The sequence below is a fragment of the Sinocyclocheilus grahami genome, unplaced genomic scaffold (genome assembly GCF_001515645.1).
Source record: "Sinocyclocheilus grahami isolate Dianchi unplaced genomic scaffold, SAMN03320097.WGS_v1.1 scaffold1325.1, whole genome shotgun sequence".
NCBI lineage: Eukaryota > Metazoa > Chordata > Actinopteri > Cypriniformes > Cyprinidae > Sinocyclocheilus > Sinocyclocheilus grahami.
In genome coordinates this window covers 178,504-201,943 of record NW_015506504.1, presented here as the reverse complement: position 1 = coordinate 201,943, position 23,440 = coordinate 178,504, and the positions used below count along the sequence as shown (strand labels likewise).

At 37.1% G+C, this 23,440-nt stretch overlaps 1 protein-coding gene across 1 annotated transcript in view; it reads left to right on the top strand.

Moving 5' to 3' along the window:
- The first annotated feature begins 4,051 nt into the window (after positions 1-4,051).
- LOC107569232 (gastrula zinc finger protein XlCGF8.2DB-like) overlaps positions 4,052-23,440 on the top strand; it is a 20,165-nt gene continuing 776 nt past the window's right edge. The window contains exons 1-3 of the mRNA XM_016255261.1: positions 4,052-4,110; positions 5,973-6,211; positions 22,471-23,429. Coding sequence (XP_016110747.1) covers positions 6,046-6,211; positions 22,471-23,429 — 1,125 coding nt within the window. The 5' untranslated portion in view covers positions 4,052-4,110; positions 5,973-6,045. The remainder of the gene's footprint in view (positions 4,111-5,972; positions 6,212-22,470; positions 23,430-23,440) is intronic.

The window sequence follows — 23,440 nt, the reverse complement described above, 5'->3', positions numbered from 1 at the left end:
AACAATTCAGTGCTCTATTAGTAATTTATTTATTTGTTGCGTTGATGTGAATGTGATGGTAGGGCACAATTTTCACTATGTAAATTCTTATGAAAGCTACAAATGCTATTCTGTCAAGAGCAGGGAGTGATTTTCTCCTCGTCTTTTGTTGTTTGATTATCATTAACGCTGACACTTAACTCAAGAAATGAGAGGAGACACGAGATTGGGTTCATGAGAACTAGACGAGGCAAGACATTTTCACATTATTTTCTACAAATTCTCAATGACTAAATACATGACTGGAAAAACAGTCTGCAGGTGCAATTTGTTTTAACTAATCATCTTGTAATAAATGCCATTTCAGTTCTACTTTCTGAGTATGAATTATATACTTGAATGGTAGCTACATTATGCTATTTCTAGCTAGAAAAAGCTCGCAAAACAAATGAAAAGTATTTAAAAGACAACCCTAAAGATGGAATATAAAAATTAAATGCAATTATTTACATAGAATGGAGAGAATATCCTCAAAGATTGGCTGGACTTCACTCTCATGTCAATAGACATGTCCCTCTCCCACAAAATATAATTGAATTGGTAACATAACTTACTTTAAGCAGTGACCACTTGTCTTTTGTTTTACCACCTTTTGTTCTTAATGTGTAACTGAATCTCCCTCTACTGGGAGATATTAAAAGAACCATTACCTTTTGGTGTAAAGGCACAAATGATCCTTCTGCACTGGATTGGACGTAGGTATGTCCTCCCTAATCTGCACACCAAGGCACTCCAGGCCTGTCATCAAGGATGCCAAGGTATCTGGGGGGAGCCATGGAAGAGCAGCCAGGAAAGCCTTGCTGATCTCCTCTGATGCGTATTCCCTGTCCTCCTGTCCTGTCTACCCCCTTGTCATATTGTATGTATGGACAGGTGGATGGCTAATTTCGCTGGTACCTGTGACCAGTGACAATAAAGGGCTACAATAATACAATAATGGAGCAGTCATTGTATTAGTATGTTTCTGCAAACGAGTGATGGAGAGAGATTATTGGCATATCACACATCTCATAGGCTGGCAAAGGATAATAATCAAGCAGATCCTCATGCCTCACACAAACAAACTGCTCTTGGGCTGTCCCTAATATGCAATAGACCCCAATGTCGCTCAACTTCACAAACAACTATTTTTCTGAGATGAAGGACACAGAGCCATGGTGAACGATGGCCAGCTCTATCTTGCCAACCTCCAATTCTTCTTCAGTTTTCCCCAATAAGATGTACATGCCATTTTTGTATGAAGTGCCCTTCACTGTCACAGCATGATATGCTACTGTATCTATAAATTCCAAATTCAAACCAACCACATTGGTCTCTCTGATTTTGTCACTGTAGTCATTTACGTAAAATGCTGTGCCCTTATCAAATAACACACTTGGCTGGAACATTTCGCCTGCACACAAATAGGCTTGGAAGAGCTGGTGTCGCTTGACAACTGTACTGCAGATGTTTTTAAAAATTGTGCAATTTTCTAGCACATCTCTTGAAGAAAGAGTGCTTACTCTCAAACCTGAGAGTCCAAAGGTGAATTAGGGGGCCAAACTCGGTAATGAGCTGTGGATAATGAAGCAGATAGTGGTGCTTGAGCTTCAGGGCTTGATCAGGAAAGAGCTGTCTTCAAAAGTATATGTAGTCCTCAATAAGTATTTTAAGATCAGCGATCTGATCTGTTGTGATTGCTGGTGCACAAATGAGTTCTACAATTTCTTTAAGCTGCAGCACAAGTTGCCAAACAGCATTGTCACATGGATTCTTAATCCTATCTCCAACCAGGAGGGGTAGCAAACGAAGGAAACACCAGTTCTGGGCTGCATAAGTTTATTGCTACCTGGTGAAACATCAGCTGGTTTGTCGTGGGCATCATTCCCCTGATACTTGAACTGATCTATGCACCTGTTGAGATGTAGATAACTAAAATGTTTATCCTTAACTAAATAACCAATAAACAAAGCAAGGTCACTCGAAACAATGCCTTCAAACAAGTCATGCCCAAGACATGGGGGCAACCCAGGCTGGCAAACATGAAAGAAGGATAGTTGGTTAAAAGGAGAGTCTGATTTAATGCTGCACTCAGAATTTCTGCCACTGGTGCCTAATTTATGCAGATGATTCTGATAGGACTGTTCTGTTCGTGTGTTGCCACACAATAGTGGAGAGTTCTGAAAAGTAGCTCTTTCTACATCACAGTATCTGCAGAAGTAATGGCTCTTACTGAAGTTCTCAACAAAACCGCCGATACTGTGAGACCCTAAATTGTCACCTGAGATAGCACACAGTCGACCTAAATGTACGGTACTAAAGTACTGGGACGATTTTGCACGAACTATTTTCCAGTACCATTTAAAGGGTTGCATTCGCTCCGAGAGTGTGTACTAAGAAGTGACGTAAGCCAGTCGACAGCGACGTCATTTGTGCGCGGCATTCAACAACAGAAACAAAGAAGAACAACATTAACAACAGGAGGATGGAGGACGCTGTGATCGGAGCTGTGTTTTTGTTGTGTTTCGCGGGTTTCACAATAATGGACATGGAAAGTCGACGTATACGTAAAGCGATTGAAAGGAGGACTAAGAATCTCCAACGACAACTGGCAGTTCTACATTTGCTACAAGTGCCTGCACTTCAGCATCTGTCTATCTATCTATCGCTGTTCTCCATACTTGCAAAATAAGTTGACAATGTTTACAGTATGTTTACACGGCGTTTTAAATCATGGCGGGTGAGGGTGTTTTCATACGCGTTTGGCCAATCAATGTCTACTTGCGTCACAATTAGTACCAGTTGTGCTGGTTAGACCCTGCTCCGGAGTAGGAGCTAATTTGGTTCTCGAAAAAGACAGTCTGGTACTAAAATCGCTCCCAGTTCCGGCGGTGCGAACATGCCAAAAAGTGGGTAGTTCCACAATTAGTTCTGGTACTATGAAAAGGTTCCTGCGGTACGAAAGGCCCTTTTGTTGGACATCCCGGAGACAGTCAATTACATTCATTAGATTACTGCATTACTATGACATGGAAAAACATTAGCATGATCAAATCATTAACTAATAAAAATTTTGGGGTTAACTAATTAAAAAATATATCTTACTTTATATATTTGTTTTAGGTTCTCCCACTTTCTTTTGACTTGAGCGGCATAAATGTTGCCCTCAAGTCCCTGCTCTGTCACAATAAATGCATAAAAAGAAGGCAGTAAGACCTTTGCTTGAAGTGTTAGTATTTACTACGTTCAGTGTCAACAGCACCTGAATAAAAGCACATTTTACATTACTTGTTTACTTACTCTCAACCTTTGATGGCAGCATTACGCTTCCCAGTGAAGGGCTTCATCAGCCATTAGAGTGTGTTCATCAGTCCCTGTAATGTCAAAGCAGAAACCATTAGTCATTATCAAGCCATTAATGCTACATTGCCAAGCTGTGGCATATTTATTAACAGTAGCTTAGTATGTAGCTAACAAAATATAAACTAAATATTAGTAAAAGAGGGGGAAATTTTTTTTTAAAGTCCGTGGAATTTTCTAATCTCATTAAACTGCTTCCGTTAAAAAAAGCAGTTAACAAGCTGATGTACAACAGCATTGACACCAGCTCGATCTGTTCGTTAACTTGATGTGCTCAGTAATAAATGATTAAACATCTTTTTACAGTCGATTCATGAAATCATCTCATCGATTTACAATGTTTAAACTTTCAATAAGTCAGCCGTTCACTTAGATCATGTTAAACAAGTACAATTTAACCACAATGAACAACGTTTTCCCCTGAGGTACTTACACTTGAAAAGAGCCACGTCGCCGCCTCCCGCCATTCTCGCATATGGCGCCTCCTCTCCCATGGCCTCATGGGATATTAAAGTGTCCATCGTATGCATGCTATGGAATTCGGGTGGAAGTAGTAGGTCATCCGGGTACTTCTCGCCTACTGTTTTTCGAATACTATGAATTCGGACATACTACTCGCCTCGCATACTGTTTTTCGCCTACTATATAGTATGGAAGTATGCGATTTCGGACGCAGAAGAAGAAACTGTAACCCTCCAAGTTTATTCCTCTTGAGTTAGAGAGGCCAATGAGGTATGTGTTTTATCGTGTTAATTGCTGTGCCGTATGTGAACATGTGTAAGTTACATGACCGTTTGTTAATATAATTAGCCAATTAAGTGTATTTTCTTACGTGTTGAGTGTGCACTTTATTTATTCGTTTTGTATGTATTTTTCGTTTATTATTATGTGTAAAACACCACTTTTAGAGGGTTAATTTAAGTTTTATGTATTTCCTTTCGTAGTTCTGACGGCATTGTTGGGGCATGAAAAGGCTACAAGACTAGCATGTACAAGACATGTTGGAAACTCGTATCCAAATAAATGTCTGTTAAAACCAAAAACGACCTGAGCCTTATTCAACTCGAGGGGAGTAACAGTGTGAATAAGCTTTCGATTGGGGCAAATGAGGTCTGGTTTCACGTTGTGTCACGCAAACCGCTTGTTAGTCGTTCATTCACTGTTCATTTTAAAACAAGCATTACAGCTGCATTTTCATAGGAGTTGGTCTTATCTGAAAAAGGATGCCTATTGCATGTTTACATTCATAGGTAAAACATGTCAAAGCTGAGTTTTATAATTATAATTTATAATTATGATTATTTTATTAAGCCCTAATTTTTTTAAAAGAAAGTGATGTGACATGTGGCCAAGTATGGTGACCCATACTAGGAATTAGTGCTCTGCATTTAACCCATCCAAAGTGCACACACACAGCAGTGAACACACACACAGCAGTGAACACACACACAGCAGTGAACACACACACAGCAGTGAACACACCCCCGGAGCAATGGGCAGCCATTTATGCTGCGGCGCCCGGGGAGCAGTTGGGGGTTCAGTGCCTTGCTCAAGGGCACCTCAGTCGTGGTATTGAAGGTGGAAGAGAGTGCTGTACATACACTCCCCCCCACCTACAATCCCTGCCGGTACGAAACTCGAACCCACAACCTTTGGGTTATGAGTCCGACTCTCTAACCTCTCTAACCACGGGGAAGTCATGGCCTAATGGTTAGACTTTTTAGTTATTTCTTAAGAGTAAGAAATAACTAAATCTGTAGTTGCTGTAAATACTGTAGAAAAACCATGGTTTATTTTGTAGTTACTGTGGTTTTACTACAAAAAACATGGTTAAACCATGGTTACTACAAAAATAAAAAACATGGTTAATTTTCGTAAGTGAACTTTGTGTGATTTTCAATGAAATATCTGACTAATAAATTAGCTCGTTTTTCTCCTCTAATCCTCACACACGAAGACTGTTGATGCTTATCAAATACGAGTCTATAATTTTAAGTCCTTTTAAATTTAGTTGTGCAGATCGACTTTTTTAAAGAAGAAAAAAAAACAGCGCACCTAACAGACACACTATTCCTCGTATTGATTTCCCTCCTCTCGCTTCACACTCCAGTCCAGCGGGTAGCGCTAAAACACATGCGTTTGTTTGCCAAACACCATTAACCCTCAGAGGAAGAAGATTAGTTTCAGCGCGGTCTCTGTTTTGTTTTGATTTGTTAGAAATGTTGTTTCTGTACAGTTTTTGAATCGGGTCAGTAAATGCATGTAATATTCTCATCCTCACAGTCGTGACTAAGTTTTGAAGCAAGTAGGGTTTAAATTTAGTTGTGCAGATCGACTTTTTTAAAGAAGAAAAAAAAACAGCGCACCTAACAGACACACTATTCCTCGTATTGATTTCCCTCCTCTCGCTTCACACTCCAGTCCAGCGGGTAGCGCTAAAACACATGCGTTTGTTTGCCAAACACCATTAACCCTCAGAGGAAGAAGATTAGTTTCAGCGCGGTCTCTGTTTTGTTTTGATTTGTTAGAAATGTTGTTTCTGTACAGTTTTTGAATCGGGTCAGTAAATGCATGTAATATTCTCATCCTCACAGTCGTGACTAAGTTTTGAAGCAAGTAGGGATATCTGGAGGAGTAACAGCTGAACTGAGATCTGCTGCTGTGAAGATGCTGTTTGTCAAAGAGGAGAGTGAGGAGGACAAGAGTGAACCAGAAACCCGGAGAATAAAACACGAGGAGCCAGAAAACTGCAGAATAAAACACGAGGAGCCAGAAACCTGGAGAATAAAACACGAGGAACCAGAACCCCGCAGAATAAAACAGGATCAAGGAGGTTGGTGTCTATTGTTCATTCATGAACAAAGAAAAGCTTAAAATTGAATGGAACTGAGAAGCAAATCCAAAGAAAACAATAGCAGTGGAAAAATACTGCATAAAAAAAACCCACACACAATGTTATTGAAGAAGATAACTTTTTTTTTAAAGCAAGCAAAGTAAGTGAGCACATCAGTTGTCAAATAAAAAAAGGAATGACTAGAAATCTCTTTGTAATGAATTATTGCATAAATTCTTCCACTGTTGTTGTCAGTTTTGCAACATGCAAACTATTATTTATGATGTTATACATAAAGCAGCTGTTTTAGAGATAGAGAGAGGGAGAGATGGTCAGGATTATATTGGCACCCTAAGAAAATATGATCAAAGAAGGTTGTGAAAATAAACCTGTATTTTTACTTTTTGATCTTTCAGAAAATAAATAAAAGTAAATACAATTTCTGTCTGAATGGTTCTGAATGGTTTCGAATCAAATTTACTTTGTTAACAATGCAGATATATTTTCACAGGCTTATTTGTTCATATCTACCAAGGGTGCCAATAATTTTGATGCATAAAGACTGGAAACGCAATGTTAATTTGAGGTTAAACCTGCTTCCTGGTAGGTTTAATTTACGCCTCAATTTAATCCTGAAGTAATTCTAGTCTTCCTCCAGGAAATCAGCCTATTCAATTCTGGACTAGACTAAGGCCGTTTCTCAAACGGAAGGCTGCATCCTCTGGAGGTCGCATTTGCAGGCTGCATACTTCATCAAGCCTGGTTTATTTCAATTTACTGCGCATTACATTCGCGAGTCATAAGCATATTACAACAATTTATGCTTAACTAAGAACAATGGTCAAATTTACAACTGTTAATATTTAGGTTGGCTTGAGAAAGCTAGAACCACCAAATTTAGCCCAGCTCTTCAGACTGATCTGACTTGGGTTGCTATATCTTTTCAGACTGATCCGACTTATAGTTTTCATAAAACTGAAGATTAAAAATGATAAAAATCACATAGACTTACATTGACGGAATTAGTGTTGTCATGGTACCAAAATTTCAGTATTCAGTACCAATACCAGTGAAAATCCACGGTTCTCTGTACCAATTTCGGTACCAAAGCAAAACACAAAAGCATGCTAATTAAAAAATATGACTATACTTTCATTTAATCCAAACTGTGTACATATTTAATATTAAAGGGCTTTTTAAAGCTTCTAGAGTTATTCAGCCAAGAATAACAACTAAGTTAGCTAAAAAATAAAAAAAAGCGCAGAACTGCTTTTCTGACTGATATGACTAGAGCCCGACCGATATATCTTTTTGCTGATATTATCGGCCGATATGAGCTTGTCGCCGATATATTGGTATCGGCAAATATGCCGGCGATATGATTTTTTTTTTACAGAACATATAACGCAGATAAAATGCTTGAAATGGTATAATTACTTAGTTTGTCCAACAGAGCGCGCTCCATTGTTTGCTACTGGCGACCTGGATGAAACGCTTTAAAGCTTAAGTCTATGGAAAACCATTGAAATTTTGAACGGCCATATCTCCATAACGGCGCGGTGAATCCGCACCAAATTCGGGGGATCCCTTCAGCTCGAGGAACCCTCTCGAACGCAAATCGAGTGTACGTCTAGAGGCCCGCTTTTGAATGAGACCACCGCCGTGTTGATAGCCCCCGGGGTTCGGGAGTTACGGGTGGTTAAATTCACGGTCTGGCGCCGACCGATCAAGCGATCTCGGGGGGCTACCGACGTGCGGAGAGTGGCGTTCGAGAGGGCTCCTCGAGCTGAAGGGATCCCCCGAATTTGGTGGAGATCCGCCGGCGCGTTCGCGATATGGTTACACCAGCCAACACTTTTCACTTCAGTAAGGAGGTCTCTTGTTAAGGCAGCAGCATTCAAGCGTTGTCTTATTCGACCGTAAGTGCCCTGCGAAGTGGACTTCACATGAAATTCCGCCATGATTCCAGTTCCAAGGGAACGTACACGTTACAATCAAATTAAAGTGCGCGAGACGTGAATTTATATTGTATAGGCTATATTTACAGAGGTATTATGTCACACTTCACACTTCTCTATTAAGTTTTGTCTGTGTGTGAAGACAGTAGCGCAAATCCGTGAATGAATGTTCCGAAGTGAAATACACTTCAGAGGAATAAAGTTGAATGCAGGCCCGGATTGGCTAATCGGGAGCACTGGGAAAATTCCCAGTGGGCCGGTCTGTTTTTTTTGGCCGCGAGGGCCGGTACTGTCATGCCACTGCTATGGGGTTGAAATATGGATGCCCGTATTTAAGGCATCAAAGAAGCGTCCCATATGAAAGCTATAACACAGTTTGTCCCGTATTCGCAGGCATACGCCATATGACCACCAGACCATATGAATAACAAATTCTCAATTGATAATTAATCATTTATGCGCAAAATATTGTTTTATTTGTGAATATAGCCATTTGATGAAGGCTTTAAGACTAAGCGGAATCCTCTGCCGGCTGCTCCTGTTTCACAGCGAGCAGGACTTGCGCTTACGTCCGCGATTTGATTTTGGCAGATCAGTTTGGGCGAATGCAATTTATTGATCATGAGCCCAAAATTTAGCAAGGCAGGAAAACATTTAATCTACCTGAGGGGAGACGTCTTTCACTATTGTAAGATAAGGCTGTTAAATAGAGAAGAAAATTTAACTTCTAGTGCATTTTTAAACTTGGACCTAATTTTATTGTAGTAGAAATTCTTTTTTTTGTATGACATTAAAATTATTTTTAGAATATAGGTTAAGCAAAACAAATGCGATTATTTCTGAGAACCTTTTAAATGCAGGCAGACATTATGGGACAGTAGGCCTACACATATTTTGTTGGAGATATGCGAGCAAAAAATAATAGATTAAAAAATGTATAATAGAAAGCGCAAAGGCGGCGCTGAAAAGGCCAGTAAAATAATGATTTAAAAAAAAACAAAGCTGTAGAAAAATATAATGAATTACAAGTCTGTAGAGAACAGTGCGCTATTGCAGACTTATATCCTACTGAAGTTTTAATTACATTATTGTAATAGCTATAGTCAGTCGTGAACTAAAGTGGGCCGCTATAAGGCATGAAACTCCAGGGCAGAAATCAGAATCAGAATCAGAATCAGAAAGAGCTTTATTGCCAAGTATGTTTGCACATACAAGGAATTTGTTATAGTGTCACAAGCTTCCAGTACACTGAGACAACAACAACACACAGATAATAAAAGTGAGATGTGAATAAAATACACATGCATAAATATAAACCACAAAAAAAATAAATAAATAAATAAATAAATAAATGACTCCCACTCCGGCCCTGGTTGAATGGGGTTGAATGGGATTGAACTGAATTAAAGTTGAATAAACTTCAACGTTACTGTTCAGTGCACTGATGTCAGACTCATTTTGGATAATAAAGTTTATTGTTAAATTGTTAAATGCCCTGCCTCCATTACGTATCTTTGTCACATCATTATAAGTGTTTGATCGCCACATTTGAGTGATCATTGCAAAAAATGTGTTTATGTATATATATTCTGTTTATGTATATACTGTATTCTATATATAGTACCAGTCAAAAGTTTGGACACATGAATGGGAAAGTGTCCAAACTTTTGACAGGTACTGTACTATAATATACAAAAAGAATATCGGCCGATAGATCGATATCAGCCTTTTTTACTCCCTAATATCGGTATCGGCCCCAAAAAACCCATATAGATATGACACAAACAATGTTAACCATTTGTACATTCTCTAACATGCATATTTTAGATTCACAATTCATTTAAAAGCCTCTGGTGTGTAAAAATAGCAAATGTCATCATGACCTCCTGTTTTTTTTTTTACCCTAATAAAAGTTATAGGAGCATTAAATGGTTAATAAAGAAACTTCATTCTTAATGCTCATTATATTAGCGTTAGCCGTGCTTAACTACTCTAATAACAGCAATGTTCTTTTCAATCCGACATTCAAATAAAAATATTGAATAATATTCATAACAGAAGCAGTGTTTCCCACAGACTTGCACTCTATTTGTGGTGGCATATATATGCAAACTCATTCTCTGCCAGCAGGAGGCGCTTGTAGAGCGGGAGAGATAGAGGTTTCCCTGGAAACGGCTGTAATCAAATAAGCGTTGCGCTCACAAACTGCTCAGGCATTACAGGCAAGATGGAATGAAAATGACATCCATCATTTTCTGAAGACAGTCGGAAAATCTATGGAAAATCTATTTGTGGCGGGCCACCACAAATAAATAAATGTATGGGAAACAATACATATTAAAATGAAACTTAACTGCTTGAACTCTTTTATTTGATCTGGGTCTCTGTCTTTAAAGTGTTTTGTTAGTTTGATGTGTTTTCCTCCTTTTGAGGTCGCCCTGTCTCAGTGCTTTTATGAAGAGAGCACATCTGCGCACCTTTCGGATAGCGCATCAAGAACCGGGTTGACCGGTTACTCTGTACCACTGGTACTTAAAAAAAACCTGGTACCGTAATTTTTTCATTTTTATTTTAGTACCGACTTGGTATCTATCTATCTATCTATCTATCCTAGCTACATGCTAATCATGCTAGCAAAATGCTAATCATGTTAGAAACATGCTAGCGTACATGCTAGTTACTTTGCTAATCATGTTATGGGCCACTGTTTTGGATCATTGTCCTGCTGCAGAACCCAAGTTCGCTTCAGCTTGAGGTCACGAACAGATGGCCGGACATTCTCCTTCAGGATTTTTTGGTAAACAGCAGAATTCATGGTTCCATTTATCACAGCAAGTCTTCCAGGTCCTGAAGCAGCAAAACAGCCCCAGACCATCACACTACCACCACCATATTTTACTGTTGGTATGATGTTCTTTTTCTGAAATGCAGTGTTACTTTTACGCCAGACGTAATGGGACACACACCTTCCAAAAAGTTCAACTTTTGTCTCGTCAGTCCACAGAGTATTTTCCCAAAAGTCTTGGGGATCATCAAGATGTTTTCTGGCAAAACTGAAATGAGCCTTTATGTTCTTTTTGCTCAGCAGCGGTTTTTAAAACAGCATGTTGTGTTTACTTGAGTTATCTTTGACTAATATTTAAATTTGTTTGATGATCTGAAACATTAAAGTGTGACAAACATGCAAAACAATAAGAAATCAGGAAGGGGGCCAACACTTTTTCACACCACTGTATATGGGTGAATCTCACGAAATCTTGGTTTGAAAAATTTCAAGCATGAAAATTTAAAAAATGCTTAAATTAACCTTTTTTTCAGCACAAAGTATTTGTGAAATCTAGCTAACAAAATATATATTGTGTGTTGGAGTGGTCCAGACGCTACACCATATAACACCTTTTTGAACATAATTTCCAAAATAAGTCCTAAAAAAAATCTCATTACCGCAACAGTCTGAAAACATCAACACTGTTAGAAAAGCAAATACATTTTCACATATTTAAAAATTGATTATTAATAGTCATGCGCAGTTAATTGAAATTCTGAAATAATATTTATATTTAATTTAACAGTTTTATTATTTTTGATTTCTCTCATTACCGCAACACCGTCCACAATTTACAACCATTTTTTTGGTAATATTTCAATGAAACCAGATATTTTTTCAAAATCACGTGACAAACCCGAAATAACATAATTTGTAGATTCTGCACATGCATTTAAAATCAAAGTACTATTTTTCTATTAATTAAATTAACATCTAATGAACATCTGTTGCGGTAATGATATATAGGTTTCGGAAATGAGGTTAATTATTTTGGTAATGATAATAAGTATACTAGTCTGAGACTAATACTGAGACTAGTATACTAGTCTGAGATAATGTACAAAAAAATCAGATAATATTTGCACAATCATGCATTCAAGATCAAAACAGCTTTATTGTGTAGTGCTTCAAAAATACAAAAGCCAAAAAATAAAAATTTAAGAAAAACATTAAAACAGGAATAAACAGGGCAACATTTCAACGTGTACCTAAAAAACATTAACCATTTTACCATGGCACTAAAAAAATAACTGACCAACAAGGACAAATACCACATTCTGATTTGTCAGTATTTGTCATGTATATTAATTCTTAGCAATCATGACACCTGTGCTTCACTGTGTTGGGATCATCTTGGAGGTAGTATGCAAATGAACATCATTTGGTGTCAGGGGTGTACACACATTTGTACTTTGCCCAGATCTCAGGCAACACACAGAAGTGTCGAGCTGAGGATGTGGCAGGTTGTGGCTCTGGAATGATAGCCTTTATGTCATCAAAGTAGTACCAGACCTTTTCTCCCTCATATCGTATGGATGGAATGAAAAATTAGTTTGGTCCAGCACAACTCATTGTGTCAACTTCATACTGACCATCTACAATCTAGAGAGTAAAAATAGATAAATAAATAAACAAATACATACACAAATAAATAAATGTAAGGATTTTTCATCAACAACAACACATCCATAGCACCAAATACTTCTTCATACCTGCGTGATGGTGCCAGGGAACAGTTCTCCGTCATACTGAACAAAGACCCACTTTCCTACTTCCAAAACTGACTCAGCGTTCTCCTTTTCTGACTCCACATTGTCTCGGAAGTCAAACTCCTTTGGACTGAAACATTCACAGGCAAAATCACAAAAGCAGGACACTTCTCTGGTGTAGATAAGGCCTGGTTTTGTCGATGTCAGTTTAAAGAGAAATTAATGGTAATTTTGGATTGAATTACAGATATTAAATATTAAATATAAACAGACATACTAATATCAAATTACAGATAACTAACATCTTTTAATCTTAAACTTCTCTCTTTTAGAGTTTTCAGGAAATTACCTAAATTAACCCACATAATTCTCTTTTTAGTTCCATACTTACACAGTATTTCAGTACCTAGTTTTACTTTAGTTTTAAACCATCTCTTATTTACAGCTTTAAGAATATTTAATCCAGCAACTCAACATAAAAAAATAACTTTTTCTCCTTTTAGGTATAGTTACGTTAGCCTATTTGCATTGAGTTTGAAAATGTTGTTCAATGTGTTTACTCACCTGATGAATTCTCATTGTCCCAGGTACTGTCTTCAGGTTAGGGATGAAACTAAAGTTTAAACTAAAGTTTTGTATCCGACTAGTCTAAAAGCAAGAAACCCCCAAAAGATGGTAAGAAAAAAAACCTCTGTGCGTGCGTGTAACATAGCCTATATAATAGCCTATATTTGAAAAACTTAATCTATGAATCACACTGTCAAATCCCTCAATGAATTCCGCTTGCCGCACACTTGCCTCGCGTTATCATCATTTAATTTTAGGTGGTCGTTAAAAAGAAATAAAAGAAGAGCATACACTCAACGTCGGTCAAAGCATAGCTTATTTATTCAAACCAGTTGGGGAAATGCAGAACAATGGAAAATCAATCAATAGCCTGACAGAATTATTAATCTTCATATAACGTTAGCCAACATATTAAAACACAAGTGAAAAATAATAGGAAGGTTTATCAAGAAATAGCATTAAAACGGCTTTTAAAAACATACTTCGTGTAGGCTATATTATCTAAAAACAAAGCAATGCAACAATGCCCATTTTACTTACTCAGACCATGCGTTATGTAATATTCAGTGAAATTATCAGCGTGGTCTGGTGAAAGACGGGACCTGAGGTGATTAACAATAAAAATCCTGCACTTGAAAAAACGCGCTCGGCTGGAACTGAAGTCGCAGGCACGCAGAGATAACGAAAAGCAAGCCGATAGAGTTTCAGAAAACACCTGGACATCCCGCACCACCACCGAAGTGGGTCTTCGTTAGAGGAATAGGCGACGCGGACGGGATCGCAGGTTGTAGTGAATGACGTGATTGACATTTGATGGCTTTGGCCAGCCTCTAAGCTAACGCCTACGCGCCTGTATTGAATATGATTACGCATCGCTCTAGTAGAGTTATTGTAAGACAATTTGACATTACACAGTTTACACAAAACTTTTCTGTTTCCTTCTAATTCAAAATAATCCCACACCTTCTCGTCTTTCGCATGGTCATTTTTTAACTCGACGCAACTGGCACGAAGAAAACGCATGTGAGGTCTGAGGTAAAAATTTAGTTTCCGCCCAGATAAACTTTTAAAAATAATGTATTATTTTTCAAACGTTTTATTTTATCTTGTTATTTAAAATGTTTTAAATGTAATGTTAAAACGATGGTACTTTGAATGATAAAATCATGTTTTTGTTTTTCTGTCGTGTAATCGATTATTGTTTTCAGTGTCGACTTGTAGACCCTCACATCCCTACTTCAGGTCCGGTGGTATTAATTTGGAACTTGTTTTGACATCTTCCTCCATAATTTTAAAGAGCCTTACTGATTAATTAAAATTTAGCTGCTCAAAAAGAGTGTTAACTCGACGCAACTGGCACGAAGAAAACGCATGTGAGGTCTGAGGTAAAAATTTAGTTTCCGCCCAGATAAACTTTTAAAAATAATGTATTATTTTTCAAACGTTTTATTTTATCTTGTTATTTAAAATGTTTTAAATGTAATGTTAAAACGATGGTACTTTGAATGATAAAATCATGTTTTTGTTTTTCTGTCGTGTAATCGATTATTGTTTTCAGTGTCGACTTGTAGGAGCTGTACCGTTTAGTCGACTAGTCGACTAGACCCTCACATCCCTACTTCAGGTCCGGTGGTATTAATTTGGAACTTGTTTTGACATCTTCCTCCATAATTTTAAAGAGCCTTACTGATTAATTAAAATTTAGCTGCTCAAAAAGAGTGTCGGCATCTGGTATGCTGGTACCATAGGACACAATTCGGTCAGCCAGGTTTTTCAAGGCACCACACACTCCCATCAGGAGCACCCTTTCCATGGGATGCCTCTGTGAAGTTCCATGTTACACTATTAAATTCTCTCATGAATGGCACTGTCGAGGCTAGATAAAAGTTGGTTTTGTTCCAGTATTGAGATGTGGGCTCATCTGAAATGAAGTGGATTTTCCTTGCATTTGGATGCTTCTCTCGTATGCTCCTCAGTACCGGGTCAAGGTGAGCCCATGTGGCTATGGCACTGTGCTGAAGACAGTTCGAAAGCGATGCAAAGGACTTCACCTTCCGCCCACTGAGATAAATAACTCCAGTATGGAGGGTTACCTGCTGGTTGCCACCTCCAAAGTGAGTTTCTTTTATTTCTCTGCAATATTTCCAAGTGAAGTTCTCGCTGTAGTCAACATGAACTACTACTTCATTCTGGGTAAGGGACTCTCAATTTCCTCAGTCTTTCAGACTGATGCTTGATGTTGTAAATGTGTCTTGAGAAGTTTGAGAGGTGGTCCTGTGTCAGTTCTACAAGCTTTTCGATGGAGATATGTCTCTTCTCAAGAAAAACTTTCCTCACTTCCCTCTCTTCAGTGGGCCCATCTGTACCTTTTTTTGGTACAGATTTTGTAACCCACTCTTCCCATATTATGATGTTTTCTTTCAGTGAAGGATCCAGTGTTGTGGGAAATTTCATATTCTTGAAATTTCATGCATGTCCTGTACATGTCACTACACACACTAGCCTGGACAATGTCCCTTGGAGAGGATGTGGCTACGATTCCTAGCTGATGCAGCTTTTTTATCGTCAGGCCAAAATTTTCATGTGTTTTACAAGCACATGTTACTCTATCTTTTACTCTATGGTGGACAATCCAAAATGGCTTAAGTTTACAGAACTGAGACATGGAAAGTTTGTGCCTTGGATTCTCGGACTGAAATCTTCTATGAAGATTTGCCATGTTGTCTGTCAAGGCTCTCTTGCGAAATATCTGGCCCTTTTTTCGAATTTCACCAAATTTGCCATTTATTCCAGTCGAAACTTCATCTTGCTGAAAGAAGCAGCTAACAGTTCTGCGCATTAATCTTCTCTGGTTGTTGGGTAATATTCTCTGGTGACCTCTCTTTCTACATTTGTGTTGGACCTCTCTGCCTTCCATGTTCACAAGTCCCAGCTTTCTCTCCCTCTTCTTAAGTCTTCTCAGTCTTTTTCTTAGGTTTAAAGTCTCTGTAGTCCTGCCCAGAAGCTTCTCTTCCATGTAGCACAACTTTTCCCTCAGTTTTGATAGTGTTTTTTTATTTTCATTGTCTGTATGTCATTTTTGGGGGGAGTTGAGTTTGTCATTACGCTAAAAAAAATAATAAGTTGGAAACTCAAAAACTAAAAAAAAAAGTTTCTTTCAAGAATACTGTATGTTGTATTATTTGAACTTATTTACAATTATTAAAATTATAATTATACTTTAACTTGTGTAGACCAAACCGAGAATTCAGTACACAATACAGTTATTTATACTTATTGAAAACCTTATTCACTCTAATAGTGACTTGAAACAAAACAGAAGTTACAATGAAATATAATTTCAAAAACACTAAAGAGCTAATTATGTTAAACCTTAGTAACAAATGTTTGTCATCAAAACTGAATTAAGAATACTTTGACAAAAAGTTATTCAGGAGCATCATCTGTGACCAATTAGTTGGACCTGACCATAAAGCCTGACATTTTAAGCTCCTGCTTTTTAATATTTTAATAATATATATAAAGTTGTTCCTACTAAATTAACTATAAATGTACGTATCTATAATGTTGACTTCTACATTTGAAAGTTCAGTCAACCTTTGAAATAGATTTATTTGACAAAATTGGAAACTGGATTTTTTTTTAACAGGGTACATGATTGTTGGCTTATGTGCACATGAGTCTATAGTATAGACTTGATGCTTTCTCTCTCTGTGTGTGTGTGTGTGTGTGTGTTCTGTACTGGGCCTGAAGTTGTGTGGTAGGGTAGAGCTTAATTTTAGTCTTTGAAATGAATTGAAAATTAAGTAAACAAGATAATAAAAAAACAAACAAATTACAAACAGAATAACAAATAACTGTTTATTTATTATTTAATTAAATTATTACTAAATTATTAACAATTTAAACTACTGAAGTTTGTTTTTAATTAAAATTAATGACAGAGTGCAGCAAATTTATTAGGCTGCTGTCACTTTAACAGTCACACAACCTTACAACGGGGAAATCACGTGGCAGCGGGACATGTTTTACATCAATGAGAGGTGGTGTACAGATGTAACTGTGTTAAAGAAGATGTGCTGTTCAGATCTAGAAGTGCTCTTCATTAACTGTAAGCCATTCTATTCGCCGCGGGAGTTTTGCTCAGTCAGCTCTTCAGTTTTCTTTATTTTGCCAATTTGTTTTCGGAACTTATGTACACATGATCATATAGTATAGACTTGATGCTTTCTCTCTCTGTGTGTGTGTGTGTGTGTGTGTTCTATACTGGGCCTGAAGTTGTGTGGTGGGGTAGAGCTTAATTTTAGTCTTTGAAATGAATTGAAAATTAAGTAAACAAGATAATAAAAAAACAAACAAATTACAAACAGAATAACAAATAACTGTTTATTTATTATTTAATTAAATTATTACTAAATTATTAACAATTTAAACTACTGAAGTTTGTTTTTAATTAAAATTAATGACAGAGTGCAGCAAATTTATTAGGCTGCTGTCACTTTAAGAGTCACACAACCTTAGTGTGGCGGGAATTTCCCACAGTATGAACAATACACTCAATCCAGCACCAAAGTCCTGTTATAGTAGTGGCTAAAGGGTTGTGTGTGTGTCTGTGTACTCTCATGTACATTTCCTAACACTGTAGAGTGTTTTTTGCTAATAACACCTGCTGTAACATCTCCAAACCTAACCTCTCTTTCTCCTTCCTTCTGTGCTCCTCGAGCAGTTCTGGGTTGCTGTATAATTTTTCCCTGAACTTTGTCAACCTGGCCTTTGCTAAAGCTTTTTTTTCTCACTTGATGACTGTCTACAATGGAACAAATCATAAATCAAAATATCAACAGTTAGCAAATTTTAAATTAATATTAAATTCATAAGACATATTTAAAAGTCATACACAATATGCTTAGATTCTCATTCCCGAAACATAAATTCTCTTTACCGCAACTGGCCTTAAATGGTTGTGGTATATGATAATGGTGTTGCGGAGGATGAGGTGCCTCAGTATGTTTTGCTAACAATAGAGAAGCCATAATGGCTTTGCTAATTTTTTCTCAGTGCATATTATTAGACCTTAATAAAGTACATTTTCATTAAAAAAATTGTAGACCTAACAATTTTTCGAAATGTAGAAAACTTCCTGTTTTGGTAATGATAATCAAAATGTTGTGTTAACATTCTGACAATATAATATTTAATATTTAACTGGAGATCTATAAAGAGATTGTCTTACCTAGTCTTGAAGTAACTGGCCCATGTGCTTCTTCACTCAAAATCAAACTTTATTTAATTTCTGTATGTGTGTTTAAACCAGGGCTGTCCAAACTCGGTCCTGGAGGGCCGGTGTCCTGCAGAGTTGAGCTCCAACCCTAATTAAACACACCTGAAGCAGCTAATCAAGCTCTTACTAGGCATAGAAACTTCCAGTCAGGGTGTTGAGGCAAGTTGGAGCTAAACTCTGCAGGACACCGGCCCTCCAGGACCGAGTTTGGACAGCCCTGGTTTAAACAGTCCTTAAAAAATGTTGCGGAGGATGAGAACATCAGGCATGGACACATCATTTTCCTACTTTATTTTCATTATCATTATAAATGAATATTCAGTGAATTATTTTTTCTGTCATCTAAAATAATCTAGTAGAACATCCATTTATTTTATGTCTAAATATTTTTGTTAATTTGTTTTAATTACGACATAACACGCATTTGAACACAGCCTGATGCATTGCGGTAATTTCAGCAGAAAATGCAGTAAAATAGAAAAATAATTAATTCCTTAAGTTGAAATTACACATTGTGCAAGGTAGAGAACAGTATTGTTTTTATTCTGATGCTTTTTTATATTACTATGTTACATGTTTTATATTTAAAATCATTAGTGCCGTGGTGTTTTAATGGTTTCGTGAGAATCACCCATATATACATACATATATATATATATATACACACATATATACATACATGCTAGTAACTTGCTAATCATCCTAACAACATGCTAATCATGCTAAAAACATGTAAGCGAATTGCTAGTAACTAGCTAATCATGCTAGTAGCATGCTAATAATGCTAGCAACATGCTTGTAACATGTTAATCATGCTAGACAAATGGTAGCGACATGTAAGTCACTTGCTAATAATGATAGAAACGTGCTATCGACATGCTAGTAACTTGCTAATCATGTTGGCGAAATGCTAGTCACTGGCTAATCATGCTAGCAACTTGCTAGTAGCATGTCAATCATGCTAGAAACAGGCTAGTCACTTGCTAATCATGTTAGCGACATGCTAGTCACTTGTTAATCATGCTATAAAAGAGCTAGCGGCATGCTAGTAATTACTAATCATGCTAGCGACATGCTAGACACTTGCTAATCATGCTAGCAACATGCTAGTAACATGTTAATCATGCTAGAAAAATGTTAGCGACATGTTAGTAACTTTTTTTTGTTAAACATGCTAGCGACGTGCTAGTCACTTGCTAATCATGATAACAGCATGCTAGTATCATGTTAATCATGCTAGAAACATACTAGCAACATGCTAGTAACTTGTTAATCATGGTAGCGTCATGCTAGTAACTTGCTAATCATGCTAATAACATGCTAGCTACTTGCTAGTCATGCTAGCAGCATGCCAATCACTTGCTAATCTTGATAGCAACATTCTAGTAACATGCTAATCAATTTAGAAACATGCTAGCGACATATTTGCAAATTGCTAATCATGCCAGCAATATGCTAGTAATGGGTTAATTACGCTAAAAACATGCTAATCGTGCTAGAAACATGTTATCAACATCTATCTAATCTATTTAAATTTTCAAACTTCAGGCTTTTACAACTGCTTTATACTTTCAGGCTCGGCTTTCTCAAGCCAACATAAAGTTTGTCTTGACAAACCTTTTTATCTAGTCTAAAACAAGATCTTAATTATAACGTATGCAGCCTACAAATGCGACCTCCAGAGAATGCAGCCTTCCATTTGAGAAATGGCCTAAGTCTAAGACTATTTAAAAATAGGGCGATGTGGCCAAAATTTCAATCACAATATATTTCTTAATTTCTGCCGACACAATATAAACAATAATAATTTTTAAAAATCCTCAGAAAAATTGCCAAGAACGCCCACAACAGATGTCTGTACCCACAACTTGTGAAAAAGGAATTTGCCAAGTCTATAAAACGTCCTATAAAACTATATCATATTTTAGAAAACAAATGGCAAAAATAAATGAATGGTCACCTTTTATTTGTATTTAGCCTTCATACAAATGAGAAATGTGAAATCACTGTCAAATAAACATAAGACTCTCAGTCTCACCTTATTAATATTAATATATTTAACTTAAACTATAACAGGCTGATTATTCTTATAGATTGAAACAAAAGTGCTTCAGCCAGGATAACGAATATGAAAAGTGCTCGGAGTTGTGGCAGAAAACAGAAAAAAAAAAGAGTGAGCAACAACAAAAACATATTGCTGTGGGCAGACTCATTCTCTGCCAGCAGGAGGAGCTTTAGAGCAAAGACTAGACTGTGCACTCCTAATACTTATGAATGGGAGAAAGTACAACGCCCAATATGGCGAATAAGCCCCGCCTACTAAATGAAAGAGCCAATCGTTGATTAGTAAAGTCATTGCGTCACTGCACAGCTGCCTTTAGAAGCTCCGGTTCCTATAAAAACAGGCAGCGTTTGCAAACTCGCGCTCATGACGGCGCATGCGTATTGGCTGCTCTAGCCTGAAAAATAAGCCCTTTTATCGCTATTTCAGCATAAGAAACAACAATTATGAGGCAGTTGTTGTAAGATTCCATTGGTAATTTCAAATATGAAATTTAATTGTAAGCTTGGTGAAAAGTTTTGGATAATTTGATGTTTCCTCATTCAAAGAGATAGGAGCTGCACTTGCATTCCCGGGAGGCGTTTTAAAGATGGCCGCCAAGTGAAATTACTTGTCTCAAAGGGACTTTAGCCATTTTTCAGTACTAAGTATGCAAAGTTCGGACTTGCATGCTTGGTAGTTTGGACTTTGCAAGTTCGACTCGGGAGTGTGAACTCTTGGGGACGGGAGGACGGAAGTCCGGTAATTCTGCAAATGGAACAGCAGCTTACTTGATAACGTCAGTTAGCTCGCCTTGGCTTCTCCTCATTATATGTATATTTACAGTAAGTCGAAATATGATATTAAACACCACTGCCTCTTTTCGTTTTCATTTAATCATAGTAATAGCTGCAGAAATGTAGTTCAGGGAATGTATATACATTACAATGAAACAAAATATGATATCAAACGGCACTGCCTATTTTCTGTTTCATTTAAACATATTAATAGCCACAAACTTGTGGTTCATGCAACGCATACACACAATACAATAAAACGAAATGACATCAAACACCACTGCCTCTTAGTTTTCTTCACTGTGTGTATCCGTAACAAAACAAATTATAAAACACAACCCTCTTTTCGTTTTCATTTTAAAAATATAAAACCTATTAACACGTGGTTTAGGCAATATGTCCACATATACTCTGATTATCTTCACTGTATGAATAATAAAATGAAATATTACATAAAGCACAACTCTACCTTTTTTGTTAAATAGCCTATCAGTTTTAATGAACAATAATAGCCAAAAGTATAAGTATGAAGTATAAGAGACTTGTGTAATAGGAAATAAAGACAAAAGCAAACAATTCAGTCAAACGTTTGCTACAAAGTCAATGCTGTACTATGATTAAATTAAATAAATATATATGCATATATAGATGCAGCCTTGATAAAAGGGGCAGAGCAAGAACACATCCGCTGCCATTTTAGATTTAGTTTGTTCTAACAGAAACAATCTTTAGAGCGATTTAATAAGAGATGGAGCAGCAAATAAGGTACACTTTTTTCAACAAAATGTATGTTAGATAATTGTGTAGTTGATCAAACATATTTAATAGTTCTCCTTATAGAAACATGTGATTTGTGTCTATAATATTTTAAACATTATATTTTGAAGATCAATGTACCTCATTCATTAAAAGTTTCAGGGAGGTAAAATTTATAAAATTGCATCAAAAGGAACACAGTTTTGAATAGAAATGGTCTGTTACACCAGGGTTGACTTTTATGTACTTTCACATTTCTGTTTTTGTTTGTTTGGTTGTTTTTCAAGTTTCTGACAAATGAACTGTTTTTGCTTTTATTTTAGAGTTTATTGAAGAAAGTGATGAGAACGAAGAATTGAGAGAAGATGAGGAGAAACAACATCATGTCAAAACTGGAGAAAAACCTTTGAGTTGCTCTCAAACCAAACATAAAGATTTAAAGAAAAGAGGAGCCAAGAAATCTTTCACCTGCACTCAGTGTGGAAAGAGTTTGACAAACAAATATAGTCTTGATGTTCACATGAGAGTTCACACTGGAGAGAAACCGTTTACTTGTAATCAGTGTGGGAAGAGTTTCACACAATCATTAAGCCTAAAGAAACACATGAACATCCACACTGGAGAGAAACCTTACAAGTGTTCACACTGTGACAAGAGATTCAGTCAGTCAACACATCTGAAGAAACACAAGGTAGACCACACTGGAGAGAAACCGTACACATGTGATCAGTGCGGGAAGAGTTTCACACAAAAAGGACACTTTATGACACATATGAGAACTCATAAAGGAGAGAAGCCATTCATATGTAATCAATGTGGAAAGAGATTTGCATACTTAGCAAACCTTAACGAACACATGAATATCCACACTGGTGAGAAACATTACAAGTGTTCACACTGTGACAAGAGATTCAGTCAGTCAACACATCTGAAAACACATGAGAGGATTCACACTGGAGAGAAACCTTACAAGTGTTCACACTGTGACAAGAGATTCAGTCAGTCAACACATCTGAAAACACATGAGAGGATTCACACTGGAGAGAAACCTTACAAGTGTTCACACTGTGACAAGAGATTCAATCAGTCAACACATCTGAAAACACATGAGAGGATCCACACTGTAGAGAAACCGTACACATGTGATCGGTGCGGGAAGAATTTTGCACGGAAAGGAATCCTTATGACACATATGAGAATTCACACAGGAGAGAAACTGTACACATGTAATCAATGCGGGAAGAGTTTGATTAGCAAATATAGTCTTGAGCTTCACATGAGAGTTCATACTGG